At 42.2% G+C, this 22,114-nt stretch overlaps 1 protein-coding gene across 2 annotated transcripts in view; it reads left to right on the top strand.

The window, feature by feature from the left end:
- The window catches only part of fgd (faciogenital dysplasia), a 216,925-nt gene that overhangs the window by 118,372 nt on the left and 76,439 nt on the right, over positions 1 to 22,114 (top strand). For both annotated transcript variants that reach the window (XM_060835574.1, XM_060835575.1), the window contains exons 3-4: positions 4,931 to 5,120; positions 6,344 to 6,929. In XM_060835574.1, coding sequence (XP_060691557.1) covers positions 4,931 to 5,120; positions 6,344 to 6,929 — 776 coding nt within the window. The remainder of the gene's footprint in view (positions 1 to 4,930; positions 5,121 to 6,343; positions 6,930 to 22,114) is intronic.

Below are 22,114 nucleotides of genomic sequence, written 5' to 3'. Positions count from 1 at the left end.
TGCTAATAAAACCATCACTACTTCCCCTATTGACTCCAATCTTGATTATTCCAGTGCTTTTCTGACTGGCTTTCCACATTCTATCTTCATAAACATATGGCAATTGAAGAAATTACCCATGTTCCAACTGGCTGGGAGATATATGATGTCATGGTAATGCCAATAGACTGACAATTCAAACATTCAGGCTAATGGCCCAGTTCCAAAGGGTTCATATCCCACCTTTGGCGCTAGTGGAATTTAAATTCAGTTAAAGCTAGTCTCAGTAATGGCAGTCATTAGGGATGATTGTCACAAAAATCTTTCTGGTTCATGAATACCCTTTTGAGGGAAGGAAATCTGCCATCTCTGCCTGATCTGAGACAAAAAAACCCTGCAAATGCTGGAATCTAAAATAGACAGGCAGGAGGCTGGAAGAACATGGGGAGCCCCTGATGATACCTGGCTTGCTGCCCTGTAAGATCTGGAGTCAGGCAGGGCTGCCCCCTCACACCCGCCTTGTTTGTGTATTGCATAGAACCATTTGCTGAATCCATTAGGAAGGATGCGAGCCTGAGAGGGGTGACTATTCCTGGCAGCGGGGGCCTACAGGTTAAGGCCTCCCTGTACATGGATGACGTCGCCATTTTCTGCTCGGATCCGCTGTCCGTGCGCAGACTCATGTGCATCTGTGACCAGTTTGAACAGGCCTCGGGGGCCAAGGTAAACCGAGGCAAGAGCGAGGCCATGCTCTTCGAGAACTGGGCCAATCAATCCTCTATCCCCTTCACCGTCAGGACTGACCATCTGAAGGTGCTGGGTATTTGGTTCGGGGGGGAGCTGGGGCGTGCGCCAAGACCTGGGAGGAGCGGATCAGGAAGATGAGACAGAAACTGGGCAGATGGGAGCAACGGTTGCTCTCCATCGTGGGAAAAAACCTGGTCATCAGACGTGAGGTACTCTCAGTATTGTTATATGTGGCACAGGTCTGGCCTATCCCCAGAACCTGTGCCGCTGCAGTCACCCGGGCCATCTTCCACTTCATGTTGAGATCAAAGATGGACTGGGTCCGAAGAGACACAGTGTACAAAGACCGGTGCAATGGGGGAAAACAAACACGCCCAATGCCACCCTCACCCTGATGGCCACCTTTGTGTGTGGCTGCATCAAGCTGTGCGTGGATCCCCGGTACGTAAACACCAAGTGTCACTACGTACTGAGGTTCTACCTGTCCCCGGTGTTGCGAAGGATGGGCCTGGCCTCGCTGCCGCGGAACGCTCCGAGTAGTTGGACCGTTCCGTACCACCTGTCCTTCGTGGAGAAATTTATGAAGAAAAACATCTTTGACCACAAGTCCATCAGGAAGTGGTCAGCACGTAGTGTCCTTGAGACACTTCGGGAAAAGGAGAGGGCGAATCCTGTCGAGTGGTTCCCTGGGCAGGCTGTCAAAGCTATTTGGCAGAATGCGTCATCACCAGAACTTTCCAACAAGCACCAAGATGTGGCATGGCTGATGGTGAGAAGGGCTCTGCCTGTGAGATCCTTTATGCATGCCTGGACTCTCTGCCACACCGCACGCTGCCCTCGAAGAGGCTGCAGGGGGGACGAAACTGTCATACACCTCCATCTGGAATGTGCCTATGCAGAGGAAGTCTGGAGAGGAATGCAGTGGTGTTTGTCAAGGTTCGTCCCGAGCAGCGCCGTGACGCGGGACTCCGTGCTCTACGGCCTGTTCCCCGGGACGCACACTGAGATGAACATTAACTGTGCCTGGAGAATCATCAACTCGGTGAAGGACGCTCTCTGGGCAGTCCGAAACCTGTTGATCTTCCAGCTGAAGGAGTTGACCCCGACTAAGTGTTGCAGACTGGCACATTCCAAGGTCCAGGACTACGTGTTGATGGATGCGCTGAAACTTGGGGCAGCTGCCACACAGTGGGGAAAGACCACTGTGTAACATCTGCCTGCCTAAGAAGAACAGGGGGTCAAGCAGTCTTTTGGGCTCTGCTGGCACCTCAGCTCAAAATGTAATCGTACCGACCTGTAAATAGGAATGATTACTCTGTTTTAGTATGCAAAGAAATGGAATGTTTACATATGTATGGCATGTCCAGTTGTATAGATCATCAAAGTATTTATGAATAAAGTATATTTTTGAAATTTAAAAAAACAATAAGAACAGCTGATGCTTGGGAACACGGCCATTGCAAGTTTCTTTCCAAGCTAGTCTGGCTTGGAACTGTATTGTGTTCCTTCACTAGGTCAAACTGTTTCCTAACAGGACTACAGATGTGCCTGAACCGATTCAAGAATGTGGCTCATCATCACCACCACTCTCTTCAAGGTAATTGGGGAAATGAGCGATGCCCACAACCCCTGGATTAGTTAATTACACATACATTCAGCAGTCTGTAGAAAACCATCAATCACATTATTTGGCTCTGGTATACAATTTAACACTTATATTGATACTTAGCAATATTCATGATAAACAGATTTAAAATGTTTAACACTGCCCTTATCCTCTTGCCAACTGATTCATATTTTATGTTAAACATTTGGGCTTATGTTAAACGTTTGAATTGTCAAATAATATATGTTGAGATGACCTTGCTGAGTTGATACAGCTAAGATTCATTTAGCACTCATTATGTTGCGAACAACAGGCTTGTTAAAGCAAATGTGCTAAATGAAATTTGCTTTCCCATAATGCTCATGCAGATGACTTGGGCCCAGACAACATACAATTTTTACATCCAATTCCTATTGGTGCCTTGAGCCTAAATGGCCCAAACATTTTTAATTTACGAACGTATTTATTACTTCCACTTGGCTCTCATTTGTTACTTCCGTCCAGTGACCCTCTTTCTCATAACATGGATTCTGAAGAAGGAAGAAGTGAGCGGGAAAATCTGGTTAAGGGCAGTGAGAAGGTGCAAATGGAAGGGTCAGTGAGGAATGTGGTCATGAGGAGGGTTAAGGAAAGGAAGTGACAATGAGTGGGAATGAGAGGCTGGAGGGAAGGCAGTGAGTCAAGCAGCAGTTGGTTTCTTAAAAAAATGGCATGCTTAGCAACTGCATTAAAACGCAATTAAAGGCAACGGTATTCAGGGTACTTCACTAATTTGCTTAATCTTTTAAAACAAAATCTGAAGATGATTTAAACAAGAATACCTGTTAGAATGATATTCATGAGCACTGACCCTGACAATACATTTTGCTATAGTATCCACTATAATAATAATGTCTTCCATGGTTTCATTTACCTATTCGGTTTGAAATATCACACTGGTTTTGTATTGATATAAAATATTTGCATTTCGGAAAATAATTGAATAAAATAGAATCTGGCATTTAGACAAAGATTACAGATAATATGGATCCAGTTAAGACTTGATTGATTTGAGTAGAAATGAAATTTGCCATACATCAGCATTCTTGGTGACCATTTCCTGTTATGAGGTACTAATTTGTATACAGTTGGGTTGTATTTGAAGAATTGAGACTTGTCTAATTATATATTGATCAACACTCCTATAACATGGATTGGCTTAGAAGCTTTAAAAACTTTCAATGGACCCAAATATAACCACATTATACATTAATTTCCAATACATTGTATTTAGCTGGAGGAATAAGTCAGCAGTCATCCATTGTTCTCTCATTTAATAGTGTCTCCTCTTGTTTCTCGCACTCTCTCCATTGCCCCTTCCCCTTCCATGTAATACCATTTTTGAATTTTTTTATTGGTTTATTTGTTGATCACCATTGAATGCCTGGTTCACCAAGTATGATTTTTAAATAAAATGCTAGTTGAAGTTTTGAAATTGGACAGCGAAGTCATCAAAATGTACAATTTAAAAGTAATTTTTAAGTTTGCTTCTTAATGCCAGCTGACATGGCTTCTGATTTGGCAAAAATGAGGACTGCAGATGCTGGAAACCAGAGTTTAGATTAAAGTGGTGCTGGAAAAACACAGCAGTTCAGGCAGCATCCGAGAAAAATCAATCTTTCGGGCAAAGGACCTTCATCAGGAATGGAGGCAGGGGTGCTGAATGGCTTCTGATTTATTTAAATTAAATTCATAAACTTTGCGTGATACTGCTTTAAGATACAATTTCCTTCATCTTGTCAGAGCCCAATTTTAACACTGCCTCAAATTTAAATGTTACCATGGTTACTGCTTACGTAAAAATTTTCATACTGTTCATGTGTAAGTATATATAATCAACATTAAATAGCTAAATAGTTCAGCTGATGTTTGCTTCTCTTTTTGCCATTCTTACAGATGGCCCAGTATTTAATTGGATGTGTTGAACAAAATTGTTAATTTTGAGTTCAGTATTTTTGTCTTTGAGAAGATCTACCAGACCAAGAAAGAGGAAGGAAGCTGTGGAGAAGCTGAATATACCCAGAGAAAGACATGAATGCAGTACATTAGTTGCTCTAATGCAAAACCAGACAGAGTGCAAAAACACTATAATAATCTATTAATGCATGAAACAAAACTGATGCTTTCTTCCACTGCCATGAATATAACTATTCAATTCAAATTAATTGTTTTACTTTATTTTTGCCTTAGGTACTGCAATACCTTTACTTACGGTTATAAAAAAACCACACTTTTTTTAAAAACTCATTTTCAGCACTTCCTGTTCTAGCAACAAGGAAGCGCAAGTCCAACGTTCAAATATTTGATGTCCTACGATGTCTTTAAATGACAGGTTAAAAATGGAATATAGTAAAGGAATGTTTCATCATACATATAGTTAGAATCCTATAGATTGTTGCTTTCAGAGAGTGTAATGGGATCTTCTAGAACGAAGCAGAAACCTGGAAAGTGATAAGTGAAACTTGCCAGTCTGCTGTTGACAAGAAATGATTTTTGAAGACACCGGTTGAAATATAAAGAAGAACTTTACTCAATAATTCTCCATAATTTTTACACTAGTACCTCCTAAGCCTGTCTATCTTCAAGCCTTGTGTCAAGAAGCACCATTTCAGCTGATTCCTCCAGCTCCATCAAGGCCTTTGCCAGCTGACCCTAAGCTAACCAAGAGCTCCTGTTCAGAGGCTGTGAGCAAAGAAACACTGGTGTTGTCTTGTGTCTCCTCACTTATTGAGAAATTTGAAAGTGTCAGGTAAGCCTAATTAAAAATGCTATCTTGCTGAGTTTTAAAAAAATTGTTGAGTGCTCTTGTATTATGTTTCTGAGCTTGTGCATCTTTCTGTTATTTTACTGCAGTAGGTGAGGGTGACATGTAGCTGTCACCACTAGTGCTGGGTTCTTTAAGCTCTTCACAAAATACCTAAGTTACATCTTGTAAATCAGCTATCAGTGCATTAGAAATAATTTAAAAGAATTTTCTGAAAATTGAAAATAGCAACCTTTATAAATTTGTTGCCTGTTTTAATGAAAAATTGGCAATCTTCAAGTAATTTCCTAAAATATTGACTTTAACTGCTTTTAGAAATCTATTTTTCTTTATGTTCATAAACCAAGTTGTGAACTTGCACTGCCTATTGTGCAAAGAAAGCATTTGTCCTTACACTGAATCAGCTTTTGGCCACGCTCAGGGCTGAATTTGAGTTTTTCATTATCCAGTATAGCTATATAACTGAGGGTTCTTGAAATGGTTCTTCAGTATAACATCTTTGGGCCTCAAGTAATAACATTATTTCCTTCTATCTGATGCACTCAACCTTTTGAGTTATTAAACATATTTGCATTTTTAAAGGCATAACAAATCCAGGAAACAGAACACTGATTTGACATTTAATTTTTGATTGCCTCATGCCCTAATATAACTGGATCAATCAAAATTTGTCAGTTGGTTAAAATGGCTGCGTATAACCTCTAGTTCCTATGAATGATGTGTAGAAATCTGCCCCACGGATTTATCTGTTCTCTAAATCCATGGGCAATATTGAAATTAGTAAAGTCCTCAGAAGCTTGGTGTTCGCCAGATGTGCTAATAATGCTGAACATTACTGCTTAATTGCTGGAAAAGATATTGTTTTTTCTACATACTTTTTACCTCTTGTAAATCATGAATGCAGACATGTTTGATGGATGTAGTGTTTACAAAAATTCAAAACTGATACATTTGTTAAATTTAATGGAAATATAAACTGACATAGACCTGAAGAGCTGAATTGGTTTCCTTCTGCAGTGTAAGTCTTTTAAAGTGTATTCCTATGAATAGAAAATCTTCCCCTCGTGGCTGACTGATCTGCCGAGTATTTCCACTTACTATTTGGATTTCAGATCTTCAGTATTTAGTACTTTTTGCCTTTGTGTTGGGTTTAATGACATTTGTTTAAATTACTTGTATCTACATGAAATGTCTATGTGTTCCTGCAGGCAGCTAAGTCCAGAGTTCACCAAAAGAAATCAGCTGATTTTATCCCTGAAAATGGAGCAATCACAGGATTCCTCTGAGTGTGCAGCATCTGACAGTGAATTGGAACCCGCAGGATATTCAACTGAGAGCACAGCAGACAAAACTGAATCTAATGAAACAGAAATTGGCATGGAAGGGGTGGAACACTCCAATGAGGGCAATGCTACAATGACAGACAGTGTAAAAGACAATGGCTGTACAAGCATAGCCAGGACTCCAGAGGCAACAGCTGCAGCTGAAACTAGTGAGTCGACTCTGGAGCACAGTGCAAATGGCAAAATACCCAACAGAGACAGTGGCATTGACAGTCCTTCATGTAGTGGGGAAGGTGAAGTTTTTCCTAATGAAGAAGGCATAGAGGAGACAAAGAATGTCAGTCCTTTGGAGAATGGAAATGATTCTGAGATCAAGCCTGATGATGATTCTGAATTACAGCAAAAGAGAGATTCCACACAGGAAGATGATGATAGTGATATGGATGAAGTCAGCAGTGAAGAAAATGAACCAACAGAAGTGTCTAAAATTGAACAGTCAGAAACAATCAAGGTAAGCTGTTATTTCCAGAGATTTTATCAAATGTGGTCACCAAAAGCAGCTGAACAAAGTCACACTAATTGGTATAACGGGGAGGCAATGGCTGAGTGGTATTATCGCTGGACTATTAATCTAGAGATCCAGGTCATGTTCTGAGGACCTGGGTTCAAATCCCACCCTGGCAGATGGTGGAATTTGCATTCAGTAAAATTCTGGAATTAAGAATCTATTGATGATTTAAGAGTAATTTGTCAACTGTTTGGGAACAACCCATCGGTTCCCAGTCTTTTAGGGAAACTGCCATTCTCACCTGGTCTGGCCTATATGTGACTCCAGACCCACAGTAATGTGATTGACTCTTACCTGCCCACTGGGATGGGCAATAAATGCTGCCTAGTCAACGATGCCCTTATCCCATGAATTTCATGGGCAATACAGTTTGCAGTGTAATATTTGAACTTCTTTCTCTTTTATGAATTTGATATGCAATCACAATAAACTTGTGTCAGAAACACTACTTGAAGTCAATAAAGTATCATTAGGGATAGTTACAAGTTTTCCTACAGTGATCAAAGAGAAACTAATACAGCAAATTTTCTGAGTAACTTCATGGAATTGATTACTTAATACGCCTGCAATAGTTTGCTTTCAGTGTGTAAGCATAATTGTTACCTTGAAGATGAGGAATAACAGAGTTTGCCAGTAGCCTGGTGAGAAAATGTAGCCTTATCAATCAGTTTAGTAAAAAGTGAGGTCTGCAGATGCTGATGAAGGGCTCTGGCCCAAAACGTCGAATTTCCTGTTCCTTGGATGCTGCCTGACCTGCTGTGCTTTAACCAGCAACACATTTTCAGTTATCAATCAGTTTTCCTCCAACCTCTTTCTCAACTTTTTTTCCTATCGTATTACTCTTCTGAGTCTTGAGAAACAAGTGTTGCAGAGGCTAATCACTCCTGGGACAGACCACAAATGATCCAAATGCTGGGACCTTCCTAGTATGACATGCTCCATCCAACAGTAATCCCATCACCTGCTTACTGACTTGCAACAGTGGTGTACATGAGGCCAACTTATAAGTGTATAACAGCTGAAAGCCTAAATGGAATGAATGAATGTGACTAGTATTGAATGTGAAATATTACATCATCCAGGATTAAGAAATAGTGATGAGGAAAAGGAGCAGAAAGATAGTAGAAACCAATGAAGAGACCAAAATAACAAGGACTAAGGGTGTATGGTAAACCTGGAATTTTGTCATGAGTATTTGCTGTGTGTTACCAATAGCATGTCTGGATCAAAGAGATTGCTAAATAAATGCATATGTCTATTGCAACCATTTTTTAAAAGATATTAGTCAAGTCTGTGGATGTCATGGGTATGTTTAGTGTTTCTGCAATTATATTGGAGAAGTGGGAGAGAATACCACATATATGTGAATGTATAAACATCAATGAAGAGGAGACACTTACATATAGTTCCAAAATAAATTATTGTGACTAACACAATGGAGGTCAAATTCAATAGACCTCCAGGGCCCGTCGCTTTCTACTTAAGAATATTAAAATAAATGGATGCGATAATTTGAATTGCATTGGTTACAACTTTCCACAGCTCACCAGATTAGGGTTATGTTCACAGATTGTCAATTAGAAGATTGTACATAGTTATTCAACAATGCAGGTTTCCAATCAAATAGTGGGAAAAATATACTGTAATCCATCACCAGAGAACTGGAGTTGTCTGTTGGCCCTTCAAGGCACTAATGCCACTGAAGAAGATTATGGCTGATTGACCTTAACTCCACTAGCCCACACTGTCCCCCCATTTCTTTAATTCCCTTGTTACCTTTGTCTTGAATCTACTTAATGACTGTACATCTAGCTTTTTAGGGAAGGAGTCTCAGAGACCTAAGATCCTTTAAGTGAAAAGATTTTTTCACGTCTCAGTTCTTAATGGCTGATCACTTATTTTGAGTTCAGGAGTCACACAACACCGGGTTATAGTCCAACAGGTTTATTTGAAATCACAAGCTTTCAGGAAGAGTACGTGGTGAAGGAGCAGCATTCTGAAAGCTTGTGATTTCAAGTAAACCTATTGGACTATAACCTCGTGTCATGTGACTTCTGACCTTGTCTTTCCCACTCCAACACTGGCACCTCCACATCAATTGGCAGTTAGTTTGAGACTGTGATTCCTTGTTTTAATTCCGAGTTGAGGAAATATTTTCTTAGCGTGCGACAAATATTTGAAGGATTTTATCTTTAACTGAGATCACTTGTCACTCTTCTAAACTTAGAATATACATTTAGTCAATCTTTGCTTGTACAACAGTCCTTTAATCCCAGGAGGTTTCTGGTGAACCTTCATTGCACACCTTGGATGACTATGACCTTCCATAAGTAGGGAGACCAAAACCTTTTCAAGAACTGTATGTGTTAGAGACAGAAGAGGAGGTATTCAAAACATTGTGAGGGTTTGCCCATGTCAGGAAACCTGGAGGTCCTGTTGCTTAAAAGCTAGTTGTCACTTAAGCAGCTAATCAACGGCCTCTTCATATGGCAGCTGGCATTTTATCAGCATTGGGTGAGCCCTTGGTAACGTGAGACTCTCTCCATAGGATGGAGGAAGTAGAGGGCACCTATCCACCCTTATTGTTAACTCTGTAGCGCAGGAGCAGAAATACTTTCCTTCATCGATAAAACCTTCCTACCCTCATTCTTACTGTGCCTATCAATTTGCCCCACTGAACCACAGCCCCGTTTCCTCTTGCTTTAAGGGAAGCACCCATTACTGCTGCAAAAAGATGACAACTCTTAGAAGGGAATGGTCATATTTTAGAGATATGAAACCTAACTACAATTGCAACATAAAATCCAGCCACTTGCAAATACCTGAGACCTACACCTAAATGGCCTGTTAACCCAACAACATCCAACCCAGGAAGTGAGTAAAGCAAATATTGCAAATGCTGGGAATCTGAAAGAAAATAAAATGCCGGAAATACTCCGTGAGACAGGCAGTGAATGGTGCAAAAGAAATAAAGCTAATTTTTCAGTCATTGACTTTTCATCAGGACTGCCTGGAAGGGAACCACACCTTTTTAAAATTCATTCATTCGTGGGTGTCACTAGCTGGTCCTGCATTTCTAGTTACTGTTGAAAAGGTAATGGTGAGCTGCCTTCTTGAACTACTGCAATTCACCTACTGTAGGTTGTTCCACCATGCCTTTCAGAGGGAATTCCAGGATTATGACCCAACAAAACTGAAGGAATGGCAATACATTTCCAAGTCAGGATGGTGAGTGGCTTGGAGGGGAACTTGTAGATACATAGGAATGCCACTATCTGCTGCCCTTCTCCTAGGTGGAAGTGAATGTGTTTGGAAGCTGTTGTTTAAGGGACTTCAATGAATTTCTGCAGTGCACCTTGTAGATGGTACAGCTTGCTGCTGTGTCAGTAGTGGAGCATGTGGATGTGGTGCTGATCAAGTGGGCTAGTTTGGCCTGGATGGTGTCAAGCTTCTTGAGTGTTGTTGGAGCTGCACTCATCCAGGCAAGTGGGGAGTGTTCTATCACACTCCTGACTTGTGCCTTGTAGGTAATGGACAGGCTTTGGGGAGTGAAGAAGTGAGTTACTCACTGCAGGACCCCTAGAATCTGACCTGCTCTTGTAGCCAATTCATTTATATAGATACTCCAATTCAGTTTTTCATCAATGGTAACACCCAGAATATTGATAGTTGGAGAATCTTTGATGGTAACATTATTGGATCTCAAGTTCTGATAGTTAGATTCTTTCTTTGGTGATGGTGGTGCCATTGTTTCTTGTCACTTGTCAACCCAAGCCTGGATGTTTGCATTTGATCTTGGAATGCCTCATTATCTGAGGAATTGCAAATGGTGCTGAACGTTATGCAATCATCAGCAACCACTTCTAATCTTATATGGATGGTAAGTCGTTGGTGAAGCATTGGAAGATAGTTGGACTTAGGTCACTATCCTGAGGAACTCCTGCAGCGATACCCTTGAGCTGAGATGACTGACCTCCAACACTCACGACCATCTACCTTTATGCCAGGTATGACTCGTCAATGGCAGAATATTTTCCACCTGATTCTCATATACTTCAGTTTTGCTGAGGTTCCTTGAAGCCACATTTGGTCAAATGCAGTTTTGATGTCAAGGGCAGTCTTCCTTGACTCACCCTTGCAATTCAGCTCTTTTGTCCACATTTAATCTAAAACTAATTGCGGAATGTTCAGAGGGGAAGTTACAAACCAAAAACACTAACGACAAGACTGTCAGCCAATATAATAGGGAATACAGAAGTCTTTTTTCAGGATATAAATAGCAAAAGTGTGGTGAAAGCAGGGTCAATGGACTTTAGTATTAAATGGTACATGGAAGAACCTGCGATCCAACTATGATAGATGTAGTTGAGACTAGAGATCGGCTAAAAGTTGATGGAGGATAAATTGGATGAGTTGTTCTGTTTAAAGTTGATAATCTTGGAGACTGGATGGGTTGTACCTAAGGATAATTAGGGAAGAATGGGTGAAAGTTGTGAAGGCCATAATCTTCAAATTCTCCTTTGACACACAGGGATGGTGACACAGAACTAGAAAATTGCAAATGTCATGTCCTTTTGTAAAAAAAATTGGACAGGTCTAATCCTTATATCCTATCAGTTTAATCTGTGTGATTGGAAAGATTTAAGAAGCAATAATTTCAGACAAAATCTACTATCACTTGGACTCCTGTAGAGTAACAGAGATGGTAAGCGTGGTTTTGATAAGGCAATGCAGTTGATCTGGTGTATATAGACTTTAAAAAGACATTGAGAGGCCAGTTAAAACCTCAGCCCATGAAGTGAGCTTACGGTGGAAGTGCTGTCCGAGTGACAGGAAACTGGGACTATTGGTTCACAGTTATTTTTCATGACCGGAGCTATATTTACAATGTGGTCCCCAGAGTCTGGTGTTTGGACCCATGCTTTTCTTGATTATGTATAAATATGCTGCTTTTGAATCTACCTGGCATCTCTTCCAAAACACACAACTTGGAAGCTTTTTGAATACAATGGAGAGAAAAGTGGTCAACTTTAAACTGATGCCAATCTATTAATGGGGGAGACAGACAGTTGCAGAACTGAGCAGAAAATTGCAAAAGAGCAGTGAATAAGCAAATTGGGAAAAGAACAGTGAATACTGCTTAATACAATAAAGCTGAAGCAGAGAGCTTCAGAAGTTTTTCATGCAGTGGGTGATACGTGTATGGAATGAGCTGCCAGAGGAAGTGGTGGAGGCTGGTACAATTGCAACATTTAAGGGGCATTTGGATGGGTATATGAATAGGAAGGGTTTGGAGAGATATGGACCGAGTGCTGGCTGTTGGGACTAGATTGGGTTGGGATATCTGGTCGGCATGGACGGGTTGGAACGAAGGGTCTGTTTCCGTGCTGTACATCTCTATGACTCTAAGTATCATTGGGGAATAGATGACACCATAATCAAAATAATAAGTAATTTAGGAAAGGGGAAGGATGTCTGGTTGAACATAAATCATCAGAATCTAGTTCTTGGGTAGAGAATAAAACCCAAGACTGAAATGATATTGGACTTCATCTCAAGGAAGTTTCATTGCAAATTGTATTGCACTGCTAGTCACTCTGACTTGAAAGAATATGTTTTGAGTTTTCTAACTATGACTAATCTCTAATTTGTCTTCATCTTCAAAATTCTTGAACATATTACCTCTCAGGTTCATGCCCATCTTTCCCACAGCTATATGCATGAAACTCTCCAAACATAAAATCACGAGGGGCATGGATAGAGTAAGTAGACAAGGTCTTTTCCCTGGGGTAGGGGAGTCTAGAACTAGAGGGCATAGGCTCAAGGTGAGAGGGGAAAGATCTAAAAGGAACCTAAGGGGCATCTTTTCCATGCTGAAAGTGATGCATGTGTGATATGAACTGCCAGAAGAAGTCTTTGAGGTGGGTAAATTTACAGCATTTAAAAGGCATCAGATGGGTATACGAATAGGAAGGATTTGGAGGAATAGCGGCCAAATGCTGGCAAATGGGACGAGATATGTTTCGGATATTTGGTTAGCATGGATGAGTTGGACAGAAGGGTCTGTTTCCATGTTGAATATCTTGATGACTCTATCTCACCAGAACACAAAGCAAAGCTGCAAATAATATACAATATAACTGCAGCCTTGGTATGTTATTTCTCCTTGTCTTTCTTGACATGTCTACAGCTTTTGACACAGTGAATGCACCATTTTTTTCCAATGCTTCCTTGTCTTTGTCCTAGTAAGTGGAAGTGCTCTCATCTAGCTTTTAAATCATAGAATATCTTTTGTCATGATTCCTTATCCTGTTCTTGAGCCATTAGCACTAGAATACCCAAAGTAACTGTTTCTCATTCCTTTCTAATTTTTAAATCATATTTAGTTGCCTCAGTGTTATTAGCTGCATTATCCAAAAGAGAGGGACTAGATATTGGTGGAATGGATTTTTTTCTTTGGGTAGAGTTTTTTTTTAAAATAGGGACTGAGTTTAGCAGCCAGATCTGATTGACGTTTCTAGCTGCACTGGGTAAGCTTTCAGACCCAGACCTTCAACACGTCATTTACTGTATCCGTTGCTCCCGATGCGGTCTCCTCCACATTGGGGAGGCAGGACGCCTGCTTGCAGAGCGTTTCAGAGAACGTCTCTGGGACACCCACATCAAGCAACTCCACTGCCCTGTGGCCAAACACTTCAACTTCCCCTCCCACTCCACCAAGGGCATGCAGATCCTGGGAGTCCTTCATCGCCACACCTTACCATCTGACGCCTGGAGGAAGAATACCTCATCTTCTGTCTTGGGCCCCTCAAGCCACAAGGCATCAATGTGGATTTCACCAGTTTCCTCATTTCCCCTCCCCCCATCTTATCCCAGTTCCAGTCTTCCAGCTCGGCTTCGCCCTCATGAACGTGTCCTACCTGTCCATCTTCCTTCCCACCTATCCGCACCACCCACCTCTCCGACCTATCACCATTCCCTCCATCTACCTATCGCACTCTCCGCTATCTTCTTTGGCTTAAATATTGGGGACATTGAAGCTATTGTCTTTGACACCTGACAGACTCTGTTTCCTCATCACTGAATCAGTCCCCTTCACTGGTCTCTGTCCTAGATTGGACCAGACTCTGTGACACCTTGTAGTCCTATTTGTTCCTGAATTTCAAATGCAATATATTTTTTTTAATCACAAAGCCAATCTATTTCTCTTTCTCCAAATCATTTGTAATTTTTGAACTGACTGGCCTATTGAAAATATTGCTTTACGTCCCTGCGGTATTGCTGCATAGAATTGAATTTAACCACCTACCAACTCTTGGGAATGTGCTCTGAATGTTACAATTTGCAGGTTACTGGCTTTCTAAGTACAATTGTATACAGCAGGAAATGGATTTCATCAGACCTACAAAATTGTTTTTCCAATTCATCCTTTACATCTTTAGAAGTTCCTTCCAAAATCTAACTCTTGACAAAGCTTTTATACTACTTCATACTACTTATGGCTCTGTGTTAATGATTTTTTTTGTCAATTATGCTTCTTTGAATTCCTTGAGACAAATGTGACTTGAAAGTGTTGTTACTCTCCAGATAGTCCAGTAAAGGATTAAACAAGAACTAATCACAGAGAAATACATTCCAAGTATGCACTTCCCAAATCTGGAACTGGGTTACAGTCTATTCCTATGTATGGGAGTCAAAAATATATTTTTCTAACCAACCTATTCAGAGCTGTTACTGCACACCTCTGGAACAAGTGGGACTTGAACCTGGGTTTCCTGGATCAGAGGTAGGAACAATAACACTGCACATCAAGAGCCCTATGGAAGCCCATGTGTTTTTTTTCCCACGAACCCCACAATCAAATCACCCAGCTTTCTAATTAAGAGCAAAATTTACAGGCACATCAGACGCAGTGTAACCACAACAAAAGTGAAAGAAAGTGAGGGAGGGGGTTAAATTAAAATGGAGGTGGAGCGGGAAATATGGCACCTCCCCCTCTGGTGCCCACCTGCTTCTTAGAGCTACGGAGGCATTTATAGGAGGCTAAAATTAATCCTGGTTAATTAGGTGGAGGGGGTAGACATTAAGCACAGTTAACCACTTCAGAATATAAAAAAAGAACACTGAAGAATATTACAGGAACAAGACCTTTGGTTTATCAAGCCTGCCACATGATGCCTTTCTAAACTTAAAAAAACCTTTGCTTCCATGCGGTCTACATCTGTCTCCTCCCTGCTTATTCATGTATCTGTCCAGATACCTCTTAAACATTGCTATTTTATCTGCTTTTACCACCACCTGTGGCTGTGCATTCCAGGCATTTATCACTGTTTTTTTAAAAAAAAACTTGTCTCTCTCATCTCTTTAAACTTTCCACCTTTTTAACCTTAATCGTATGCCTCTTAGTAATTGTCATTTCTACCCTGGGAAAAAGACTCCAACTATCCATTCTATCCATGTCTTTAATAATTTTATAAACTTCTCCAGGTCACCTCTCAGCCCCCAACATTCAAAGGAAAACAAACCAAGTGTGTCCAATCTCTTGTCATAGCAACGCCTTCCAAACTAGGCAACATCTTGGTAAACCATTTCTGTACCCTCTCCAAAGCCTCCACGTGCTTCCGGTAGTGTGGCAACCAGAAATGTACACAAAATTCTAAATGTGGCCTAACTAAAATTCTGTACAGCTGCAATATGACTTGCCAATTTTTGTACTCTGCCCTGACTGAAGGCAAGCCTACTGTATGCCTTCCTGACCATCTCAGCCACTTGTGATGCTGTTTCCATGGAGCTGTAGATCTGTACACCTAGGTCCCTCTGTTAATCCTACTAAGGGTTTTGCCATTTACTGTATACTTCCCTCCTGCATTAGGCCTGCCAAAATGCATATACTTGACATATGAGGGGCTCTTATGATGTAGTGGCAATGTCCTTATCTCTGAGAAAGGAGGTCCAGGTTCATGTTCCACCCTGCTCCAGGTTTGTGTCATCTCCTCTAATCATGTAAGTATTTTCAACTCAACACCTGACATTTGTTTGGTGGTTATCTCAGAGAGTTAATGTGGTGCGAATGACACCAATTGCGGATTCAATCATCATTGCTGATTGATGTTGCTGTCATTCATGCCAGACTTTTAGTGTTGTTTATGTGCAGTTGCAGTATCTCTACCTCTGACCCTGGTTCAAATTCCTGCCACTCCAGAGCTGTGTTATGAGATCGCTAAATTGGTTGAATAATAATAAAAAGAGATATACTTGACATACGAGTAGCTCTTGTGGCTGTGGTAGTGTCCTTACTTCTGAGCCAGAGTTCAAGTTCTACGTGCTCCAGTGGTGTGTCATAGCATGTGTGAACAGCTATACAGCTGCCACCTAAGGGTCTTGTGGTCCAATGGTAGTGGTCCTATCTTTGGCAAGGAGGACCTGGTTCATGACCCACCTGCTCTGGAGGTGTGTCACTGCAAGGATGAACAATAAAATTAAAAAAGAAACAGTCATTGGGGAGAGGTGACATATGGACATATGATGTATATATACAACCATTGTATGCACTTTGAATGATCACCTTCTTCATAACTTTGATTAGGAAGTTACTGGGACCTACCTAATGCAGTGAAAACTGTGAATTGAACAAGTACCACTTTGTCTCCAGATTCAGTTACACACAGGTATGAACATTGGGGCTATGGTAGCGTTGTTCTGCAACGTAAATCAAACAAATTCAAAATCAGTGCTTTTGAGTCTGCAGAAGGAAAATGCTGAGTTAGTCATGATTTGGAACTGAGAGTTATATCTGATAGAAACCATGCTGAGACTATTTGACTTCTGGACTGTCACTGCAGGAAATTGATTGGCACAAAGAAATTAAATTCCCTTTTCTATATTAATTTGCAGATAGTACACATCATCTCATCCATTACTTTATTTCTCGGTATGGTAGATTAAGAGAATGACATTGCCAGGCCCATTCTTCACTCAGCCACTCTATTCTTTCACTGCAGTACTTCAGATATGATTTTCAATGAAGTCATAGGGCATTTTCTGGATTAAAATTTTGTTTTCTTGACAAGTCATGTTTGTTCTTGGGCTTGGTGCTGGTAAAGTAGAATTGCTGGAATCTCTGAAATTCTTACAAAGGGTCTCTTCACCTCCCTTACTATTACCTCTAACCCCTTCTGAATCTGCTCTGTGTTGTTGTCATAAACATCCCCATTCACACCTTCCCTGCCATTTCTGGGTTAACTTGGGCTCATGGCAGGCATTATTGACAATGTTTCAGCACATCTCACCTGTCTACCATCAATACCTGTTTGCCAAATCTAGAATGGTGTTAATCCTGGGATGTCCATATCATATTCCCAGTAAGCCCTGGTTGGTTACCATTAGGGCAACTACTGGTTCTTCCTTGAGTCAGATCCCTTATGCTGCAAATGTGTTGCTGGTCAAAGCACAGCAGGTTAGGCAGCATCTCAGGAATAGAGAATTCGACGTTTCGAGCATAAGCCCTTCATCAGGAATAAGAGAGAGAGAGCCAAGCCGGCTGAGATAAAAGGTAGGGAGGAGGGACTAGGGGGAGGGGCGATGGAGGTGGGATAGGTGGAAGGAGGTCAAGGTGAGGGTGATAGGCCGGAGTGGGGTGGGGGCGGAGAGGTCAGGAAGAGGATTGCAGGTTAGGAGGGCGGTGCTGAGTTGAGGGAACCGACTGAGACAAGGTGGGGGGAGGGGAAATGAGGAAGCTGGAGAAATCTGAATTCATACCTTGTGGTTGGAGGGTTCCCAGGCGGAAGATGAGGCGCTCCTCCTCCAGCCGTCGTGTAGTTGTGTTCTGCCGGTGGAGGAGTCCAAGGACCTGCATGTCCTCGGTGGAGTGGGAGGGGGAGTTAAAGTGTTGAGCCACGGGGTGATTGGGTTGGTTGGTTTGGGCGGCCCAGAGGTGTTCTCTGAAGCGTTCCGCAAGTAAGCGGCCTGTCTCACCAATATAGAGGAGGCCACATCGGGTGCAGCGGATGCAATAGATGATGTGTGTGGAGGTACAGGTGAACTTGTGGCGGATATGGAAGGATCCCTTGGGGCCTTGGAGGGAAGTGAGTGTGGAGGTGTGGGCGCAAGTTTTACATTTCCTGCGGTTGCAGGGGAAGGTGCCGGGGGTGGAGGTTGGGTTGGTGGGGGGTGTGGATCTGACAAGGGAGTCACGAAGGGAGTGGTCCTTGCGGAACGCTGATAGGGGAGGGGAGGGAAATATATCCTTGGTGGTGGGGTCCGTTTGGAGGTGGCGGAAATGGCGGCGGATAATACGTTGTATGCGCAGGTTGGTGGGGTGGTAGGTGAGAACCAGTGGGGTTCTGTCTTGGTGGCGGTTGGAGGAGCGGGGCTCAAGGGCGGAGGAGCGGGAAGTGGAGGAGATGCGGTGGAGGGCCCCTTCCTGTTCCCACTCCTCATGTTGTGCTCTGTCTATTCAGTTCAATATTTCTGATGCAGACACATTTACCATCCTTACTCAAAAATGACATTCTTTCATATTCTAGTTCCTCCTGTACTGGCATTTTCGCCCAATAATCTGCTTTGTGTAGTTTCTACCTTCCTGTAGACCTTGGATCTTAATCATGACACTGATAAAAGGTTGATTCCTGAAGAAGGGCTTATGCCCGAAATGTCGAATCTCCTGTTCCTTGGATGCTGCCTGACCTGCTGCGCTTTTCCAGCAACATATTTTCAGCTCTGATTTCCAGCATCTGCAGACCTCACTATCTCCTCTGATAAAAGGTTCCTTGATGGCCTCGATCAACTGACAAAGTATTTCCTCATGCTTCACCCAGGTCCACTCAAAATACCATACCTTCTCTTACTCCATGCTATCAGATAGTCATGTACTGTCCCAAAGTTATTGTCATAGAGTCATAGAGATGTACAGCATAGAAACAGACCCTTCGGTCCAACCCATCCATGCCGACCAGATATCCCAACCCAATCTAGTCCCACCTGCCAGCGCCCGGCCCATATCCCTCCAAACCCTTCCTATTCATATACCCATCCAAATGCCTCTTAAATGTTGCAATTGTACCAGCCTCCTCCACATCTTCTGACAGCTCATTCCTCTGCGTGAAAAAGTTGCCTCTTAGGTCTCTTTTATATCTTTCCCCTCTCACCCTAAACCTATGCTATCTAGTTCTGGACTCCCAACCCCAGGGAAAAGACTTTGTCTATTTACCCTATCCATGCCCCTCATAATTTTGTAAATGTCTGTAAGGTCACCCCTCAGCCTCTGACGCTCCAGGGAAGACAGCCCCAGTCTGTTCAGCCTCTCCATGTAGTTCAGATCCTCCAACCCTGGCAACATCCTTGTAAGTCTTTTCTGAACCCTTTCAAGTTTCACAACATCTTTCCGATAGGAAGGAGACCAGAATTGTGACTAGCTATATTCATGTTCACCCTTTGCCTTTCACTAACACCAGGGTATGTCAGATTGATGAACTCCAGTCAAGTAGTTCTCAGGTAAAGATCCCATTTTACATGCCACATCTTCTCCAATGACTACTGTACGCTCTGTTCGAGGGATTCTATCATAAACTTTAGAGAACCATCAATATTCAATTTCATATCCTGACCTCCTAGGAGTCTTCTATTATCCCCTCATTCATCATCCTCTGCTGTAAGCTTGAGGCACTAATGGGCTATTCCCTCTCCAAACAGTGTTCCTTCTGCTGGGTTACATTCCATATCCCACACCACCATTCTGGGATATATTAAAGTGGCTTCCCAAGCTGCCCTGCTGATGTCAGATATTGATCACATCCATCCCTGATTCAGTAACCATAGGAGAGTTTATTTTGTGTGCAACACTACTCTGCCATTGGTTATGAGTGGCTCACAATCCTTCACCACGCATGAGCTAGAATCAGTGGCTGTATACAGCATGCCATGCCTCCTGCTGTGAGGGAGGAGGTCTCCTGAGTCAGTATAACTGCATAGTGCTTTCCTTCTTTGTAAACATACATTCTTTGTTAGCCCTTCTAGGATGTGGCAATCTTAATGCAGAGATTTTCAAGACAGCTTTCTTTGTTTTGGTTTAAGCCTCTTGATGTCCCTCACCCCACCATATGACTTTCTCTGGGGTGCCACACTTTGCAATTGACTACAGGGTTGCTACTAATTCTGTGTATTCTTTGACAAATTTCCCACAATTGTTAAGTAGCCCCTTACCTACATAAAACTCTCACATTGGAGAGTCAGGGCATTTCCCAAATGACCCATATCCAGGTCTTGGGCATTTCTCTCAGTCTATGTAGCTTGGGATTAATTACCAAGTCTCCCCAAGATTTCCTAGTCCTGTTTTCTGCCTGGAATTCAAATTGCCGAAAATGTTAGTTTCTAAATCCCAACCAGCAATAGCCAAAATTTCAAATCACAGAATTATACATTACAGTCTGTCCCGGGATATGTCCTGTCCAACAGCAAGACAGACCTAGCACAGATAGTGGCACAGTGGTATAAACTAGGGAGGAAGTTGCCCTCGGAGTCATCAACATTGACTTCACACCCTATGACGTCACGTTAAACATGATCAAGGTGACCTCCTGCTGATTACTGTGTTCCATCCTCCCTTGACTAATAAATCTGCACTTCTCCATGCTGAACAATAGTTGGAGGAAACAAAGGTGCAAAATGTACTCTGGGTGGGGCATTTCAATATCCACTACTCTTGGCAGCAACACTATGGTTTGAGTTGGTCAGGTCGGAAAGGACAGCCGTCAGACTGAGTTTGTGGCAGGTGTTGAAACATCAACAAGAGGGAAAAGAATGCTTGACCTCATCCTTGCCAATCTGTTGGCTACAGATGCATCTGTCCATGACAGTATTGGTAAGACTGACCACTGCACAGTCCTTGTGGAGATGAAGTCCTGCCTTCATATTAAGAATAGTTTCCATTGTGTTGTGTGACACTATCACCATGCTAAATGGGTCAGCCTTTGAACAGAACGAGCAACTCAAGACCGGGCATTCATGAGGCACTGTAGGCCATCAACAGCAGCAGAATCGTAATCCGGCACAAAATATAATCTTGTGGCCCAGCATAACCCAAACCCAACTGTTACCATTAAGCCATCAACCCTGGTTCAATAGAGAATGCAGGAGGACATGCCAGAAGTAGCGCCAGGTCTACCTAATAATGAGGTGTCAACCTGGTGAAGCTCTCAACAAGACTACTTCTGTGCCAAACAGAATAAGCAGCAAGTGATAGAGCTAAATGATCCCACAACCAATGCACCAGATCTAAGCTCTGCAGTCTTGCCTCATCCAGCTGTGAATGGTGGTGGATAATTAAACAACTCACTGGAGGAGTAGGCCCCACAAATATCCCTATCCTCAATGATGGAAGAGACCAGCACATTCCTTCAGTCTTTTGCACTATTGGCAACAGACTTCTACCAGAAGTGCTATGCTGATAATCCATCTCTGCCTCCTCCAGAGTTTCACAGCATAAGAACATAATAACACTTAGCCCCTTAAGTCTGTTCTGTAATTCAATTATGGTTGATATATTTCTCAATCCAATTCTCCTGCCATCTCCCTGTAACCCTTGATTCCCCTACTTTTCAAGACCCTATCTATATCTTAAATGCACGCAATGACTTGACCTCCACAGCGAGCTGAACAAATGTCTGATCATTTTAGTTCTAATAGTCAGCCCTTCTCTCTGAGGTTGTGCCTTTGGATCTTGTCTCTTCTAGTGGAAGCATCTTCTCGATCTCCACACTCTCCACAGCCTATTCTGTAAGGTTCAATGAGATCCCCCCTCATCCTTCTAAACTCTATTGGGTATGAATCCAAAGTTCTCATGAACTTTTCATATGACAAGTCTTTCATCCCTGGAATCATTCCTGTAAACTTCCTCTGGGTCTTCCTTCTACCCTACCTCCCCAAAAACCACACCTCCCAAAAACCAGCACATCCTCCCTTATATACAGGGCCCAAACTGCTCGCGATATTCCAAATTGGGTCTAGCCTCAGCCTTATGTAGACTTAGCCATACATCTCTGCTCCTGTATTCTCGCCCTCTTGAAATAAATGTGAACATTGCATTTTGCCTTTCTAACTGCCAACTGAACCTGCTTTTAAACCTTAAGAGA

This window comes from Hemiscyllium ocellatum, chromosome 14 (assembly GCF_020745735.1).
Source record: "Hemiscyllium ocellatum isolate sHemOce1 chromosome 14, sHemOce1.pat.X.cur, whole genome shotgun sequence".
In the NCBI taxonomy this organism is placed as follows: Eukaryota; Metazoa; Chordata; class Chondrichthyes; order Orectolobiformes; family Hemiscylliidae; genus Hemiscyllium; species Hemiscyllium ocellatum.
The sequence above is the reverse complement of the archived record's forward strand: the minus strand, read 5'-3'. Positions and strand labels throughout refer to the sequence as shown.